Below are 17,409 nucleotides of genomic sequence, written 5' to 3'. Positions count from 1 at the left end.
ATCCTTCTTGGGACAGTAAGTGACAGCTAAGAAAGGTTGGAGGTATTGTGGGTGCAACAGAGTTAGGTATTGCCCCATACATCACTGTCATGGAGCTCCTCAAGTGTGGCCCAATAATCTTAACTGGAGAATAATACAGCTCTTACCTCATTTCCAGAAACTTTATTGCATTAAATGCTGACATATTCTTGGAGAAGCTATAAGTAATAGCATCTTATTAGTTTAAGATGGTTTTTTCTTGCTTATCTAATCAAAAATGAGCACTCATGTAAAAAATGCAGTTGTCAAGCAAGCAATTCATAATATTTCCCTTCTGAAGCAGCAGATAATGTTCACGTGTAATAATGTAACTTAAGAACTAAATTATAGCCAGATCTACAAGGTCAAAACTGTTGAAAGAAACTTTCACACCCAATGGGCAGTCACTGTGGTAATACTTATGGTCAAGAATGAGTACTTAATGTCACCAAAACAAATAAAATGTAACTTTCCATCTCCTCCTCATGGCCTGATGCTTATGAATCTCCTACTGCTGCTACTTGAATTGAACAAATGGAGTGATGACCACTGGCGTCTTTCCAGTGAGAAAGATGACCTATGGGGCTTCAATCCAGAACTTTATTGATTTAAGGCTTAACGGCTGAGCTGAAGGACTTTAAAATGTAGGTAGAAAGGGAAAAATCCTGTGGAGAGAGAAGATGGAAAAATATAGAAGATCCTGTTATCCTTTGACAATTGAGCTCTGCTTTGACCTCTGCCTATTTATTCCTCTTGTACATCCATTTCAAGCAAAATGCGGGCCTAAGTCCAGTAGTATTGTATTAGTAAAGTAATATATGAGTTTAAAACATCTAATAAAAATTAAATGTTTATTTCTGCTGAGGAGTGTTTCTCATCGTAGCACATTTTGTAGGATCTGGTGCTGAACAAAGACCATATAGCTGCCTATTAAATACTTTAACAGCAATTTCCGTGATACTGGTAGGAGTTCTGATTTAGCAAGCAAATAATCTCCTAAAATATTTCACTTCTTTATTTCCCTTGTAGATATCTGGGCCTAAGACTACAACTTCAGAGAGTTTGCTTGTGAGCAGACTAGTATAACAAATACAGCATGTATCCCTGCCTGCTTTTTCTGTGTTCTTTCATATTCATAGGTCAGGTTAAAAAAAAAATTGGAAAACAATAATTGTAGCCCATATTAAATTTTTAGGTGTCAAATGAAAATGTATACCTATATTTATGTATATTTATATACATATATTATTTGTATATTTTAATTATATATTGCAAGAAGATAAATCAATTGCAATGGTCAACTGAAATAAGCATCTTTATCTACTTTTTTTTTTTGGGAAATAAATCAGAGCAGTGAACTCTATCAGGCTATGAATAATTTCCTTGAGGAGTTGGTGGAAGTTCCTTCATTTCAGTATTTTAAACATGAATCAGAAATAGCTTCTAGATAAAGAGTATAGAAGCATTTATGTTACTGGGACTAAATTACATTATTGGAACATAATATATATATATATATTTCTTGTACACAAACTGTAAAAATCTCAATCGGGTACTTTAAAAATGGGCATGGTATTCCAACTAGGGCCTTACTGTGTAACTTCACAGTATCTTTTCTCAAGTCTTTTTTAATAAATTTTTATAATTATATATTGGCCTCTGGCATTTTTTACAATAGCATCATATTGTTAGAGACATTGCAAGAATCCACTTGACATATCTTTCTAGTTTGACAATGTACCACCTTGAGATGCTTTTTCTCATGAGTTCCATGTCCACCTTATAGCAATTTAATTTACATTTCCCTTGCTTTGCTTCTAAGAATGTCGTGTGTGGCCATGTCAAAAATCTTACCGACGTCAGGCTGTATCATATCTACTGCTTCCCTCAACCCACTAGTTAGTTGCCCTGTCAAGGGAAAGATTGTAATAGCTTGATGCAACCAATTTTGACAAATCCGTTGCCTATCTGACATCTGCTCATTATTTACAAGATAATTAAACATTAATTGCTTTATGTCATGTTTAATTTTCTTTCTGGGTGCTGAAATTAGGTTGAATACCCTGTAATCCTTCCTTCTTTTCTTCTCTACCTTTATATAACATAGCTATGTACTTTTTTTTTTCTTTTTCCAAATTCCTGCAACATTCACTGTTATTGTTTTTCTTGAGTTCTCGAAGATGGTTCTGAAATTTCTTTCTTATTTTGTTAAGAACTGCAGGGTAAATTTTACTATGCTCTGTTAAGTTGTAAACATATTTAATAGACACATTTCCTTATGTTTTATGTAGATGTTCTTCAAACTGCCCTTTCCCAATTCAGGGCTATTGCACTTACTATTAATTTCATTAAATACCTACCTACCTCTGCTATTTAAGAATTTCTAAACAGATATTTAAGGACTCTAAATATTAAGGTTCTTTGCCTCCCTTTCTGTTCCCATTTTTGCATCTCTAGCTTTACTTGTTTTATCTCTACGACCCTAAATAATTTTTCTTTTATTCTGTATGTTGTCTTGTTTTCATTGTATTTTTAATTATTGCTTTTTGATTCTCAGGCTAGAGACTTCCTTATGCAATCATATTACTCTCCTACTACACTTTCAATTTTTCCATTAATTAAGATTATTTGATATATGCATTTAATAATACTCTTTCCAAAACTTCCAGCTTTTTCAAACTCCGTTTTCACTTAAATGTTTCCCTTCCACCTAGCAATGTTTTGTTAATGTTTAGTTTTTTTACAGTCTATGGTTGCTGGCACTTTTTCTTGTTTTCTCCGATATATCCAAAGCATGCACTGCACTTATTGAACATTATCTGCAGGAAAGATATAATTCTGTTCTTTCACCTGTGTACATGAACATATCTGTATATTTGTATATATATAGGCAGAATAAACAAGATTTGAATAGATAGATCCCTTTAAAAAGTTCCCCTTTAATATCCAATGAGTAACACTTAAAAGCCCGAACAGAGAGTTTGAGCTTACAGTTGCTGTCTGTTATCCTTCAAAATGTAAACTAGTCTTGAATAATGTTTTTTGTTGTTGTTTTTTTTACTTTAAATCAGATAGTAAGATGCATAAAACATAGTTTTTATTATGAATAAAATGTATTTAAAGTCAAGTCAAGAAGAAAACGTGTTTTCCTGCCACAATGACAGTTTACTTCCTAGGAAAGGTTGTCACTGCTCTGGATGAAAATGACACTGGAAATTCTCCTTTGTATTCATCAGTTGAGATCAAGCTACTAAAAAGTGTATTAAAAATAAAGTCTGGGGAAAAGATTGTAAAGAAATGTATTATAACAAAAAAGGCAACTGTCTGAGTTAGGGACAATCTTTTCCCATTCTTCCAATTATTGTGCCAAAATAATAAAGCCAATGGTACATGATTTGGATACCTAGATGTTAGAAGAAAGCAAATAAGAAAAATGATGTGAATATAATGAAAAGATGACTATCTATAAATTTTAAGCTTGACTCAAGTTCCTCAATTTGTAAGAATTAATCCCAATGGATTTTGTATCCAGGTTTCTATGAAACATTTATTTAATTTGTCCTGTAGTATATGAGAGCCCAATCCTCCAGCATTAATGTTAACATATTGAAGAATAGGAGTGACTAAGTACAGGAGTATAGGTGCATTATAATTAGTGAGACCTAATATTCTTGTTCCTGTTTGTAGGATTTGGGTTTAAGTAGTTAAAGGACTGATTTGGGGAACATTTATCTTTCTGCATACGTAATACGGAGAAAGTGATTATACCTTCAAAGGAATCTTGTATAAAATTTTAAGAAAAGCCTCAGGTTACTTCAAGGGGTGCTTTTAAACTATTTATATAAGTAAATAATAGCTTTAAGATATGTATTTTAAAAGCTCATACTGCAGTTTATAATACCTTTAGTTAATATCGATGGCTATTTTTTGTGTTATATACATGACGATAGCGAAGAAACAGAATGTACATTTATGTGCCGTCACAAAAGTAATTTGCTGGATTTTACATTCTAAACATGTTTTGTCCCTTATACAATTATTATTATTCAAATTGAGCTAGACTGCCGTTAGTTATCGAAATTAGTAGGCATAATGGCTACATTTTGCTGTGATCATTTGGTATAAATAAGTATTGTGTTAATTCCAAGTTGTAAAGCTTTTAAATGTACTTTACTAATAGCTCAGCTTGCAGTCTTACAAAAGTTAGTAAATCTCACTTTTTAAAAGAAGTTTTACATTCTTTGTCATGCAATTGGAGAAGAGAATAGGAAGATGGCTATTTTCATGCTGTCAGAAAATGTGCCAGAGCTCTGCATGCGTACAGTCGGTACAAACCCACCCCATGAGCCTTCCTGGGTCTTGAAATTGTAACAACAGATTGTACCATGTCTACTGGAAAATATTTATGCCCAAGGGCAGAGAGAAAATGTTCACGATAGAAGGTGTCTAATCTTATTGCCTTTCATTTTGTTTAATCTAGTTATGCCACGTTTTGCTGAGCAAGTTGAAGTTGCCATTGAAGCTTTGAGTGCGAATGTCCCACAGCCATTTGAAGAGAATGAGTTCATAGATGCTTCCCGCTTGGTTTATGATGGAGTTCGTGACATCAGAAAAGCTGTTCTGATGATAAGGGTATGTAAGGCACCTGGGAAATGAAAGCTGGGACTTACAGGAAAGTATCACATTGGATGAGAAGAATATAAAAGCTTCTTGAAATCAACTTTGTTGCACAATAAGCCAGAAAAGCTTGACATTGAAAGAAGCATGAAACCAAAGTATGTGCAAGTAAAAATGAATTTGTTCATAAAGAGACGAGTGTATCTTAGGGGATGAACCACAATTAATTTGTTAATCACCTAGGAGAAGATTTGATCGCAACTACCAATAGATGCAAATTGCATTACTATTTCCACAGTAATAGCATTAATTTGCTAAGATCTTCAAAGTTTGTGTAGAATTTTGTTGGTTTTTCTCTTCCTAATGTATGTGTGCTGCACAGGATGTGAGGTAAGTCTGGTTAAAATCTAAATTAATAAATAAATTATCTTGCTGCTCCAGTGAACCTCTGCAGGGATGGTTTTGAATGTTTACTGAGGTAAATAATCTGTAATTTCAGTGTTGACTAACCAGTTGATTCAATTTGCTTAGGCATCTTTTAAAAAACAAACAAATATAATAAAAAAAAATCTGCAGAACAACATAATTATTGTTAGAGTAGATGTATATCTTGCTTTTCAATGTAGACTACAGTCAAATATTTTTTTAAAACCCAACAAACCAAATTGAGTTTGGATATCTCTTCAGCAATTGAAACTCTTATATGAAACACGAATTACTGCCCCAGTGAAAGCCACATACAAATAAAGCTATGGTGAAAATCACAGAGAACACTTATGAAGGAAAAAGCAGTGCTAAAACAACAACTCATCCCTTTGAGCAAACAGGTAACATACACTTGTAATTGTGAGTATGTGATGGTACTGATGTAAAACTTCAGGCAGTTGGAGCACTCCAAAATGGCTTCATTGTAGTCATCTGTCACTATGTATTAGCATTTACAGAAAAAGCTTTTGACAGGCTTAATTTTATAACTGCAAAACATAAATTCCATTCCTGTACCCAGCGTCAGTCTCAGCCTGAATTATAGTCACAATTCATGGTGGGGGCAAACCTGTCTTGTTTTCTGGGTGTGCGACATTGGTGTATTTGCAACTCTTCTGGACTGGGATGGAAGCTAAAGAACTGCATAGTAAAGAATTTCCATTTTTCCTTTGGTTATCCAGTTCCTTAGTCTGTAACAGTGGTTCCCAAACTTCTCTTAGGACAAGAACCACTTCTAAGCACATTTTAATCTTTTATAGTCTTTCATGAGCATTTTAAACTGCTCCATGAGACATAATCATCAGGAGGGATCTGCTGTAGACCCACACTTTCCTGTCCCCTATGCAGAGTTCTGGCTTCCAGCACCCCCCTCTACATCAGAGAGGTTACCATGAGACCATCCATACTGGGTGAGATGTTTCTGCTAAGCACAATGCACCATTTTAAATTCTGGAGGCATATTCATTTATTTCATTGCTGTCTTACAGTTATATTAACCACTAGCCTGGAAAGTTGATCAGCATGCAGGCATTGCAGTCTCCTTAGAAACATCCCAGGTTACTTTTGCCATTGCCACTTTCTGCTTCTTGTATGATATGAGTTAATGAATTCTGCTTACCCAGATTAGGAAGATGTATTTTTGCATTCAGACAATTAACTTATTTATAGAGCTAAATGTAGTGCTTCTTATTCAGGCAGAGAACTAAAGTACATAAATGGACTCATTATCCTTGTCGGTTAACTTGGAAAATCCACATATATAAACTTACATAGACAAAAATTTGCTGAATCAGAACTTTATTTTCTGTAGAAAACAAAATTAGTTTCAGTTTGAGACACTTGTTACCATTTCCATCCAGACACCTCACACTGAAGTGGAATGTATCATTAAAGGATGAGCGTTAAGCTACAAAAGACAGTTTTAAAAATATTTTTATCTAATAATCTATTAAATCTCATGCACCCCCTTAATTCAGGCTATAAAACTTCCTGTGGGATTATATATACAAAAAGAAACCTTGCAAACTTTTTAGACCATCTGACACAAACAATTATTTTCAGGCGGTAATTGTTCATGTGCATACCATGAAGGATTGAATTTATCTGAAATGATTCTCTCATTCCATGGAGGAAATAAAGTGACTTTTTAAATTAATTTTTGTTGATATTATTACTTTTAGTAAGCTGAAGGAAAGAGGTATAATCTCTGTTCTTCTGTTTTCCTTGAAAAGGGGAGATTTTATTGTCCCTTTGGAGGAGAAAGGAGACTCATTTTTGCATTGGGGACTATTATTATGATCTATATAGGAGAAAAAAAAATCTCTTTCATAACTTAAGAAGTAGTATTAATAAATTTAGGAGTGTAATTATAGAACCTAAAAATAAAATGGAAAATAATAACTTAGTTCCAACATCTTATATATTACTGTGTAGGGATCAAATTACACTTTGGTTTTTTTTATAGCTACTTATGAAATTCCCTCAGTTATTAAACAGAAACCTTCTCTCTACAGTTAGGAAGAATCCAAATGGCACCTTTCTCATTCTTGCGTATCTCTGAGGCCAGTCTTCTCTTTTCACTCATGGCCTTTGCTATTGTCAGCCTCGCAGTTAGTTGCATCTGCCTTAGCATGTCTTATGCTGGTTTGGATCAGGACTGCACTTTTGGAGCCAGCCTCCAGTTGTGCCCTCTTACCATGTTTTAGTTCATGTCACAGAGTAGTCTTAGAGCATATAAACTTGATTCTTGGATGTGATCCTGGAAGTTGCGCTCTAGGAGCATCTTAAACATACTTCTATTCTACTCTTTTCTATCATTGAGGGACTTTCACTCCATGGAAGAAGACTACAGTGAGTCTGAATAAAAATGAAATGAGGGTAGTGCAAATGTGGATTCCTTAGCCCCAGATGTTTGGGTATATGAATGCTCTTCTACTCTTCCACACTTGTCAATGTAGGCTTAACTGTGGTCGCCTATGGTGTAGCCACTGTGGTGAAATCCAAAGTGCTGTTTCATCTCAGATCCTCTGGAAAACCAGACTTGGTGCAGAATCCCATCATCTCTTTAAACAGCCTGTCTCCAATGGGAGCTATGGGGTCTGTTGTCTACGTTGACTGCCTTTTGCTTCTCAGGTTTAATTTAGAGCGTTAGTTTTTACTATAAGTCATTGAACTGCTGAAGACCTGCTGTGAGAGAGGTTCTCTGTTTTTGCCACTCAGATATTCCTTGCAGCGCCTGAGTCACTCAGGCTGCAACTGTCTTTGTACAAAAACAAATGTACAGAATAGCATGGAGTTGAACAGAAAACCGTATTATAAAGGCTTTTTTTTTTTTCTCCTTAGCTTTTAGAATTAGAATATATTTTCATGGTAAAAAAAAACCGGAGGAACGTCTTTTCAGTCTTTCCTCTTGTTGCAAGGCTAGCCTGACTTGATTTTACAGTGCTGAAATTCTTATAATTGCATCTTACAATTATTAAGTGCATACAGCACTGTTGCATAGTGGGGTTTCCGTCTTTGTCAAGTATATTTGAATTAGTGAAATATTAAACAAGCAGCATTTATAAATCTGCATGTATATGCCATTTTATTACTTATACATGCATAATTCCCATTTTAATATGGCAGTTACAAAAGATAAAACAAAATTATGTTGATGGAAGATATATTTTTTTACAGCAAGATCTTCAGTCCAGCAGCCAGAGAGATCTTAAAAAAAAAAAAAAATACCCATGACTGGAAGCTGAAAGTCATAAAATTCATATTAGAAATAAAACATACATCTTAAAAGAGAAAGTATATATTTGCTGAGTGATTTATGCAGGATTGTGAAGGATTCTTCTACACTGGGAGAATTTGTCTGACTTGGATGAATGAAGTGAAGAATAAGCTTTATGTGTAGTACAGACACTGTATTTGAAAAAAAAAAAAAAAAAGTTAGTCCAGGGAAGTCTTGTGGCCTGTTCTACAGAACAGGAGATTAAAATTATGAAAATGTGAAAATGGTCTGTTTTTCTGTGAAAATCAATGAGTTCCTAAAATCTATTTGTTTTGAAAATTACACTAGCTCTTCCTGTCACTGGTGGTTGTCAGAGTTTTGTTTGGAAGCTGTCTCCAATCTCAAATCCATGTTTCCTACACCTGTGTGAGCATAGGTTCAGGTGTCTGCAAGACTGATTCAGTCCTTCTGTCTTCCAACACAGATAATTTCAGTCCCAGACTTTGTTGTCTTGGAAACTCGGTTTCAAATACCAAGGCCCTGTTAGTTGTGCACAAAAATTAGAGTTGTTGTGACATGTTTAGAAGGTCTCACTAAGCGTAAAAATCTTTAAGTCAAAGTACTTCAACGTAATACTTGTTTTTTTCTCCTTTGTGCCTAAAGAAATAGGAGAGCTTATTCTATATGGGTTGCGTCCCTAAGAGATCAGATAAAACAAAACAGTGGTGCAAAGCATGCAGCATGCTTGAAATGGCAGCATATAGATAAGTTAACTACTGTTCTTCATCTTAACAAAAAATGTAGCTATTTTTGAAATAAAATGAGGGTGTTAAATTCTCCACACTTGAGAACCTTGAGTGAGTGAATCTGGAAGTTAGTTTTGAGTTAGATCTCACTTCTACAGGTGGGGAATACTGAGATTTCTTGCATTTGTAGTATATTATTAACATTGCATTAACTTGTCCTTTTGATTTACATTACATTTTCTCCAAGTTCAATATCTATATACTCATTAAGTCTCAAAGCTCAATGTCTATATACTCATTAAGTCTCAATCTTTTAAAGACCACAAAGTTTAAGATTATGAATGTCAAGCAGTAACAGCAATACATTTTTAATGAATATTTCTTTAAGAATAAATCCCTGAAACACAAAATTTTCAGAATATTTTGACTTTTTAAGAGGCATCCTCATGTCCTTACTGGTTACGATGTTGAGATATAATACTTTTATTATTATGCCCTTACTCTACTGCAACTCTGACTATGAAAGCCTGGGAAAGGGCCGCACATTATCTCTTATAGTCAGATCTATAAAAATGGAGACAGAAGAAACTAAGAGTGTACCTGTGGGGAAAAGGGTGCTGGGTTTACAATGACCAGTGCAACTGGCCAATTGAATGGACTTGGAGGATGGGGAAGAGCCAGCTAGTTTCTGAAGAAGGGGTTGCAAGTCTCCACCCTGTCCCTCTTCTTCACAGTAAGGCCTAGGCAGATGAAAAGCTGAGACCTTGGTCATACTTGGTTATTTCTTCCTCCAGCACTGCTCGGCATCAAAACACGTATTTGATTCATACTCTTTAAGCCAAATGACGATGACTGTGTTTTACTCTCCCCATCGTGCATACTTCACTGTGTAGCAAAGCAGCTGATTTTCCATTACAAAGTGATGTGCATTTCATGTTGGAAACCAGGCTGTAATATAAATATCACCAAAAGACTTCTCTGCGTTATGTTAGAGGGTTTGGACCAGTTCCTAGTGATTGAGCATCTTCAAGACTGAGCTGTAATGACAACTGGCAATGAGTAGCACCTCTGCTAGCAAACTTGGCGTTGCCTCCAAGCATGAAATGCCAGCATGGATGACTTCTTTTGTAGTGGTTGCCCCTCTAGGTTAATGCTGAGGCATATGGCTGTCCAGCAAGGTGAGGATTTCTCTGCACAGTTATTGTGATATTCTTTTTCCATTACCACTGTCATATATTGTACCTACAGAAGTTACTAGTGGCCAGATCATTGTACTAGATGCTATTCAAGCACAAAATGCATTATAATCTTCCTTTTAAAGCCTATTTCTTGTTTTGCATTATCTATATTACATATAGTACTAAATAATTATTTAAAATAGGCTCTTTGGCTCTCCATGTATACATAAGGAATTTTTTTTTCTCCCAATTTTTTTTTTTGCTAGAAGGTGAAAATACCAAATAAACAGACCCACTAGTTATCTTTTTTTCTCCCTGCCTCCAACATTTTAAACAACTTGAAGACAGCACGTATGTAACTAGATTTAATCAATCTACCCAGAAAGACACACATCATGCATAGCACCAGCAATGGAGATAACATGGTTTCAGTATAGGGGATGAGGCAAATTCCAAAGGTCTGTATCTGAGAAGAACCATGTGAACCAATAAACAAAAGTAGACAATAAACTTTACATTTGTGTCAAAACCAGTTGACATCGTTTACATTTTCTTTCAAGGGGAAATATCTTATTTGCTTTGCTAACTGTTTCTTCCAAGATGTTAGTTACTTTTTCCCAGGTATTTACTTTCTCTTTTGAAGATCCCAGGGAGATTCCAGTAATATAGTATCCATTTATATAGGAAATAACATTATTTTGAAATACTGTATTCACTTTGTTAGTGTTTCCAAAGGATATTTTTTCCTGGAACTGGATTCATCATGTTAACAGAGTTAAGAAAAGTTGCAGCAAGCTAATGATAAATGCCATTTGTTAAGAAAACTAGAGTTGAAACAACTTAGTTTTTAAGAAAATTCAATTACGGTTCTCAACTTCTTGGGCAGACAAGTTAATTTAGAAGGAAAGAGAAACAGATTTTCCTGGGCAGGTAGTCGGTGAAATAAGAGCTTAGTATACATTGGAATTATAGAATGGTTAGGGTTGGAAGGGACCTTCAAAGGTCATCTAGTCCAACCCCCCTGCAAGGAGCAGGGAAATTATGAAGGTCTGTGTCCTTTATAAGCTTGTGATCTCCTCTCTCTTGCTTTCTCTCCCTTTCTCTCTCTCTCTTTCTAGACCCCTGAAGAGCTAGAGGATGATTCAGACTTTGAGCAGGAAGATTATGACGTTCGCAGCCGAACAAGTGTTCAAACTGAAGATGACCAGCTTATTGCTGGCCAGAGTGCAAGGGTGAGTATAAAACCCACGTACTACATTCAGTGTCTGTACAGCTACAAATGAGAAGCTATCCTTTGGAAAGCAAATGCAATGATTTCGAATCTTTGGGGTCACTTAAGAAAGGATAGAGTAAGTTAACCTAGATGTTGAAAGTTTTTTCATGTGTCACCTATTCAAAAAGCATTGACTTTACTGAATGACCTTCCTTAGGCTTATGATGCCTTATATCAGCCATTTGCTCCAGCTAGTGCTGTAGGAGAAGGCCTTGCAGGTTTTATAGAATCATAGAATTGTTTAGGTTGGAAAAGACCTTTAACATCATTGAGTCAACCGTTAACCTAGCACTGACAAGTCTACCACTAAACCATGTCCCTAAGTGCCACATCTACACATCTTTTAAATACTTCCAGAGATGGGGACTCAACCACTTTCCTGGCAGCTTGTTCTACTGCTTGACAACCCTTTTGGTGAATAAATTTTTCCTAGCATCCAATTTAAACCTCCCCTGGTGCAACCTGAGGCCATTTCCTCTTGTCCTATCACTTCTTACTTGAAAGAAGAGACCGCCACCCACCTTGCTACAACCTCCTTTTGAGCAGTTGTAGAGAGTGAGAAGGTCTCCCCTCAGCTTCCTTTTCTCCAGGCTAAACAGTCCCAATTCCCTCAAATACTCCTCATAAGACTTCTGCTTCAGACCCTTCACCAGCTTGCTTGTTCTTCTTTGGACATGCTCCAGAACCTCAGTGTCTTTCTTGTACTGAGGGGCCCAAAACTGAACACAGTATTCAAGGTGCAGCCTCACCAGTGCCGAGTACAGGTACACAATCACTTCTCTAGTTCTGTTGGCCACGCTATTCCTGATACAAACCAGTATGCTCTTGGCATTCTTGGCCACCTGAGCACACTGCTGGCTCATGTTCAGCCGGCTCTTGACCAACACCCTCAGGTCCTTTTCCACCAGGCAGCTTTCCAGCCAGTCTTCCCCAAACCTGTTGCATTGTATGGGGTTGTTGTGACTCAAGTGCATTGAGGCAAAGGTGGCATTAAGTACCTCAGCCTTTTCCTCATCCTTTGTCACTGTGTTTTTCCCCTGCATCCAATGAAGAATGGAGATTCTCTTTAGCCCTCCTTTAGTTGCTAATGTATTTATAGAAACTTTTTTTTTATTGTCTTTTACAGCAGTAGCCAGATTAAGTTTTAGCTGGGCTTTGACCCTTCTAATTTTCTCCCTACATAACCTCACAACATCCTTGTAGTCCTCCTGTACGGCCTGTCCCTTCTTCTAAAGGTCTTTCCTTTTTTTTCCCCTGAGTTCCAGTCAAAGCTTTCTGTTCAGCCAGGCCAGTGGTCTTCCCTGGTGGCTCATCTTTTGGCACATAAGAACCGCTTGCCTTTGTGCCTTTAAGGTTTCCTTCTTGAAGAATGTCTAGCCTTCCTTGAATCCTTTGCCTTTCAGGACTGCCTTCCAAGGAACTCTGTCAACAAGTCTTCTAAACAGGCCAAAGTCTGCCCTCCAAAAGTCCCAGGTAGCAGTTCTGCCAACCCCCCTCCTTACTTCTCCAAGAAGGCCATGGAATGTACTGTAACTGTGGGAGTAGTTGGCTAATTAAAGAAAAAAAAAAGATCCCATCAGGACACCATGTGCCATATCCAGAGAAATCTTACATTCATCATGTTTCCCAGTGTGCAAACCTGTCAAGATCTATTTAAGCTACTGAGTAGTCCCTGTAATTTAACTGTAATTGAATACATTTGTAACTGAGCCAGTGCAATTTTAGCAGGGTAATTACATCATGATAAACTCAAGGCATTGTGATTTGCGACCTTAGCTTGTGCATGGGGATCACAAATTAAGCTGATGAGTGCTTCAGGGGTCACAGGTGCTGGAGAAGTGAAGTTTGTTAACACTCAGGACTATGCTACCTTCTGATTAAGGTTCACCTTTTACTAAATAGGCTGCTCAGCTCAGATTATAAAAAAAAAACAACAAAAAACAACAACATCAGAATATATTTTGCGGGGAGGGGAGGAAATGACATCAAGAAAATATGTTTGACTCGAAAGAGAGTTTTAAGAAAAGCTTTAAATTTTTTCGTCACAGAACCAGTGGGGAACTGGGAATTACCTGAATTATTTTTGTGGCTGCAGTTTCTTCTGATAAGTGCTAAAAGTGAGGTAGTGGACTAAATGAGAAGCATCCTCCACACACACAATCAAACACTGTAGCAAAAGCTGGTTAATGAGCAGTGACTTTTTACTTTGAGTTTTGGAAGAGGATTTGTACAGCTGAAAACCCGAAGACCAAAAAACAACAAAGCTTTGAAAGATCAGTTCAGAGGACCAGGAAGGAGGAGTTTTCAGCTGCTGTAGGAAGACTGACAGTATGTTACAGCCTGAAAAGAAACAGTAGAATAATGCAAACCTAAATGGAGCTTACTTAGAGGTATGGGAGGAATGTAAGACACAGATACAATGGAATGGCCAGAGGTTTCTTTTTTTTTTAACTTAATTTCCTTGAGTGTTGAGTACAGATGGTAAGTAAACCATTCTATGTTTCAGAAAAGCCGATTTTCTATCACTGCATCCCAAGGACAAAAACTTTTGCACTCATATGTCAGGGACGTATATGTATCATTATCACCTCGGTGAAGAGCAGATGGATTGTAGATCCCATCCCAGAGAGCTGGGTGACCAGGAGCTGGCAGTGAAAACCATGCAGTCAGGAGAACTGCAGAATAATACCTGGGTGCCTTACCCTGAGAATGATGACAGAACTATGTTCTTGATGCAGTTAAGTATCTTGGAGGGATTTTTGTATTTTAAGGAGCATAAAGTCCTGTGTAATATATTCAAAGAATTGACTACTAAAGTAACTCTCAGGTACAGAAGTATTGAAATACAATACTGTTACTTCACAGGCTTTTTTTTTTTTTTACCCCTATCTAGGATTGGGTAGCATTTCATCTTTTCTTGGTCTGAAAACCAAGTAAACACTGCAGTAGTATTTTTACTCAGAATCTAGTTCACCTAGGGACATAGGAGTCTTAAATTCTATTGCATTTATTATTGTTATTATCACTGCTGCACTTCTGCTTTGATCAGCTACACACTGTGTAAACATAATATATTATAAAGACGGTCCCATTCCTGAGTAACGTAGAATGCAGTATGTCACAAGAAGCAACAAATGATGAAAACTAAAATGAAAACATGCTAAGCAGAAGCTGCCCAGTCAACAGTCTTGAGTGACTCATTGAAATGAGTCTGCTATGCGGAATAGTGTCTTATTTGAACCTTTTCTGTAGAAAAGCTGGAATTTTATTTGTGAAATGTAATGGATATGTTTAATATGCTTACTCCACAAACCTATTAGTGTTGCAGTAGAAAGATTTGTGTTGGTCTTCAAAAGAAATAAAACTGGAATATACGAACTGCATTTGCTGTAGGATATAGCTGCTATGAAAATACATCAGCAGCTGGAATAGAAATGTTAAAACACTGTATAGCAATTTAAAGGATGTGCGGTTGAAGCTGCCCACAGAGAGGAACTACATGCAAGACATACAGATCAGCTTTCCTAATTTTACTACTCATAGCACATTCTCTTAATTCCAATTAATTCGTCTGTTCTAATGTTCTATGCGTATTTTATATATTTATTTATTACATATAAATTATATATATAATATATTATATAATTATATATAATAATATATTATATATATTTATTTATTAGCTTGACTGACACTGCATTTTTCTGTGGAAAGACTAATATGCTAGCATTTGAAACTGCTCAGTTACATTGATAAGGGCTAATTAAAGCTCATGTCTTGAATTTTAATTTGATTAACTTGCAAATTTCTCATTTTCTGATCTACTGTTTATAACCTTTTTTAATTTAAGTTTTGGAAAAGGTCAATTATGAATTTTTAAAAGCCAAGAGCATTTTAAGAATATGTAGAGAAAGACTTCAGCTGATTGAAAGTGACATAAACAAGAAAAAAAAGTAATGACACTTTAAATATGTGTCACACCCCATTAAATGCATAATGCTGTCTTTAGAACCCCTAAAGCCAAATAGTAGCTCAACTTGGAAATCATTTTTGGAAGTGTCCATTTGATCTTCAAAAGTAATTATTATAATTTTGTAGGATTTTCTTTTTTTTTCTGAGGGGGGCGGGGAACTTTCTGCTTTGTTGATAATGGCAAGGCAGATTAATATCAACTTGTTTAGTGCCTCTTTGCATATCTTCCAAGAGTCAATTAGACCACTAAATATTATTGAAAGGTACATTAATTACAATTCACTTCAATTCTATTATCTTGCATGTCATAGCTTATTTTAATGTTAGGTTAAATAGAAAACCTCTGTTTCTGACAGAGAATGAGACTGGGGGAGGTACTGGCAATTCATTCTGCCTTTTTCCATAGATTTCATTCATTTTATTCTTCCTAAAAGTTAAGATTTAACAGTAATTTCCTTAAATCTTCCTGTATAGACTGGTGAATAATCTATGTATCATGCCATCACATATATAATTTTTAAATTCTTGAAGTTATAAGATGGGCATAAACATCCTGTGAATTTGGTTTTGCTCATCCTAACCAAAATCAAATGTCTACTGGATTTTACTTGGCATCTTCAACTCCCATAAAAAGAAAGTGGAAGTTGGGCCTGCTGCTGGAATCACTGGAAATGCGTGTAGTTTCTAGCTTCCTTTTTTCATGCCTGACGACTCCCATTTTTTCTCCAGGCTATCATGGCTCAGCTTCCCCAGGAGGAGAAGGCTAAGATTGCCGAGCAGGTAGAGATATTCCACCAAGAAAAGAGCAAACTGGATGCGGAAGTGGCCAAGTGGGATGACAGTGGTAATGACATCATTGTATTGGCAAAGCAGATGTGCATGATTATGATGGAAATGACAGACTTTACCAGGTAAGACAAAATAACCTTTGCTGAGGAGTTCTTCAGACATCCCACATCTTTCCTTTTTATCACAATTTATAGCCTATTGAGGTGATGTGCAGTGTTTTGGGTGTTGTAGAGCCATCGATGCAATGCGATGGACGCATCGTAGATAACGAGATGGGTTATACAGTTCTCTACACATGACTGCTCTGGATATTTCAACAAATGGGATTAATCACACAAAGTTTTTGTCCTATTTGCAAATTGGTTTTACTTGCAGATTGTCTTGAATTTCAGCCGCAAAGGTGGTCTGTGACCTTACAGACACTCAGCTGACATTTTGTTTAGTACCCATCTAAATGCATGTGCCTCTCTGAACTTTCAACATTTCAACACAATTTGTGTCAATCAAAAATAATGGCAAAACTATTTCTATCATTCTGAACACTGAACTTCTTTCAAAAAAAAAAAATCCCAGATGAAATGGAACTGTTTTGATCTGATACTTTATTGAAGCCTGTCAGTAATGATTTTTTTTTTTGCTTTCATTTCTTTTTTTCTATTGATGTCTTGTTCTTTTTGAATTGCAAAGCATCAAAAGGCCAGTCATTAATGATATCATATAAACAGAAATATTTTGTTTAAATATAGTCATATTGTTAATCACATCAGGGAGAATGTTTTAGAAGACTCTTTGGATTACAAATCATCATAATAGATTAAAGTTTTTTTTTCAGTGTTTATTTTTAATGATAGTTCAAAAGTTTAAATGTTATTTATCAAAATGTGTTCTTATTTTTCTTGAGAATTAAAATAAGACATCCATTTATTTATCTCACTGAGATACTAAAATAGATTTCTTAAACTCTAGTTGAGTGTACATCTTGTGTCTGGAGCGTTCAACCCATTTTGGAGAGTCTCTGCATTGAAGATATAGGGATTGCGCATACCTTGCTGGGGGAGAGTGTGTATAAATACCATTATTTGCAAATAACTTGACTATTTGCACTTGTATAGG

The 17,409-nt window shown here is 35.9% G+C and overlaps 1 protein-coding gene across 1 annotated transcript in view; it reads left to right on the top strand.

Moving 5' to 3' along the window:
- CTNNA2 (catenin alpha 2) overlaps positions 1-17,409 on the top strand; it is a 495,930-nt gene that overhangs the window by 441,152 nt on the left and 37,369 nt on the right. The window contains exons 13-15 of the mRNA XM_086747020.1: positions 4,499-4,650; positions 11,381-11,494; positions 16,237-16,418. Of these exons, the coding sequence (XP_086603146.1) occupies positions 4,499-4,650; positions 11,381-11,494; positions 16,237-16,418 (448 nt within the window). The remainder of the gene's footprint in view (positions 1-4,498; positions 4,651-11,380; positions 11,495-16,236; positions 16,419-17,409) is intronic.

The sequence above is a fragment of the Chlamydotis macqueenii genome, chromosome 4, assembly GCF_036417535.1.
Source record: "Chlamydotis macqueenii isolate bChlMac1 chromosome 4, bChlMac1.mat, whole genome shotgun sequence".
Classification (NCBI taxonomy): domain Eukaryota; kingdom Metazoa; phylum Chordata; class Aves; order Otidiformes; family Otididae; genus Chlamydotis; species Chlamydotis macqueenii.
Note: the sequence above shows the minus strand (reverse complement) of the source record. Positions and strands in the feature narration are given on the sequence as shown.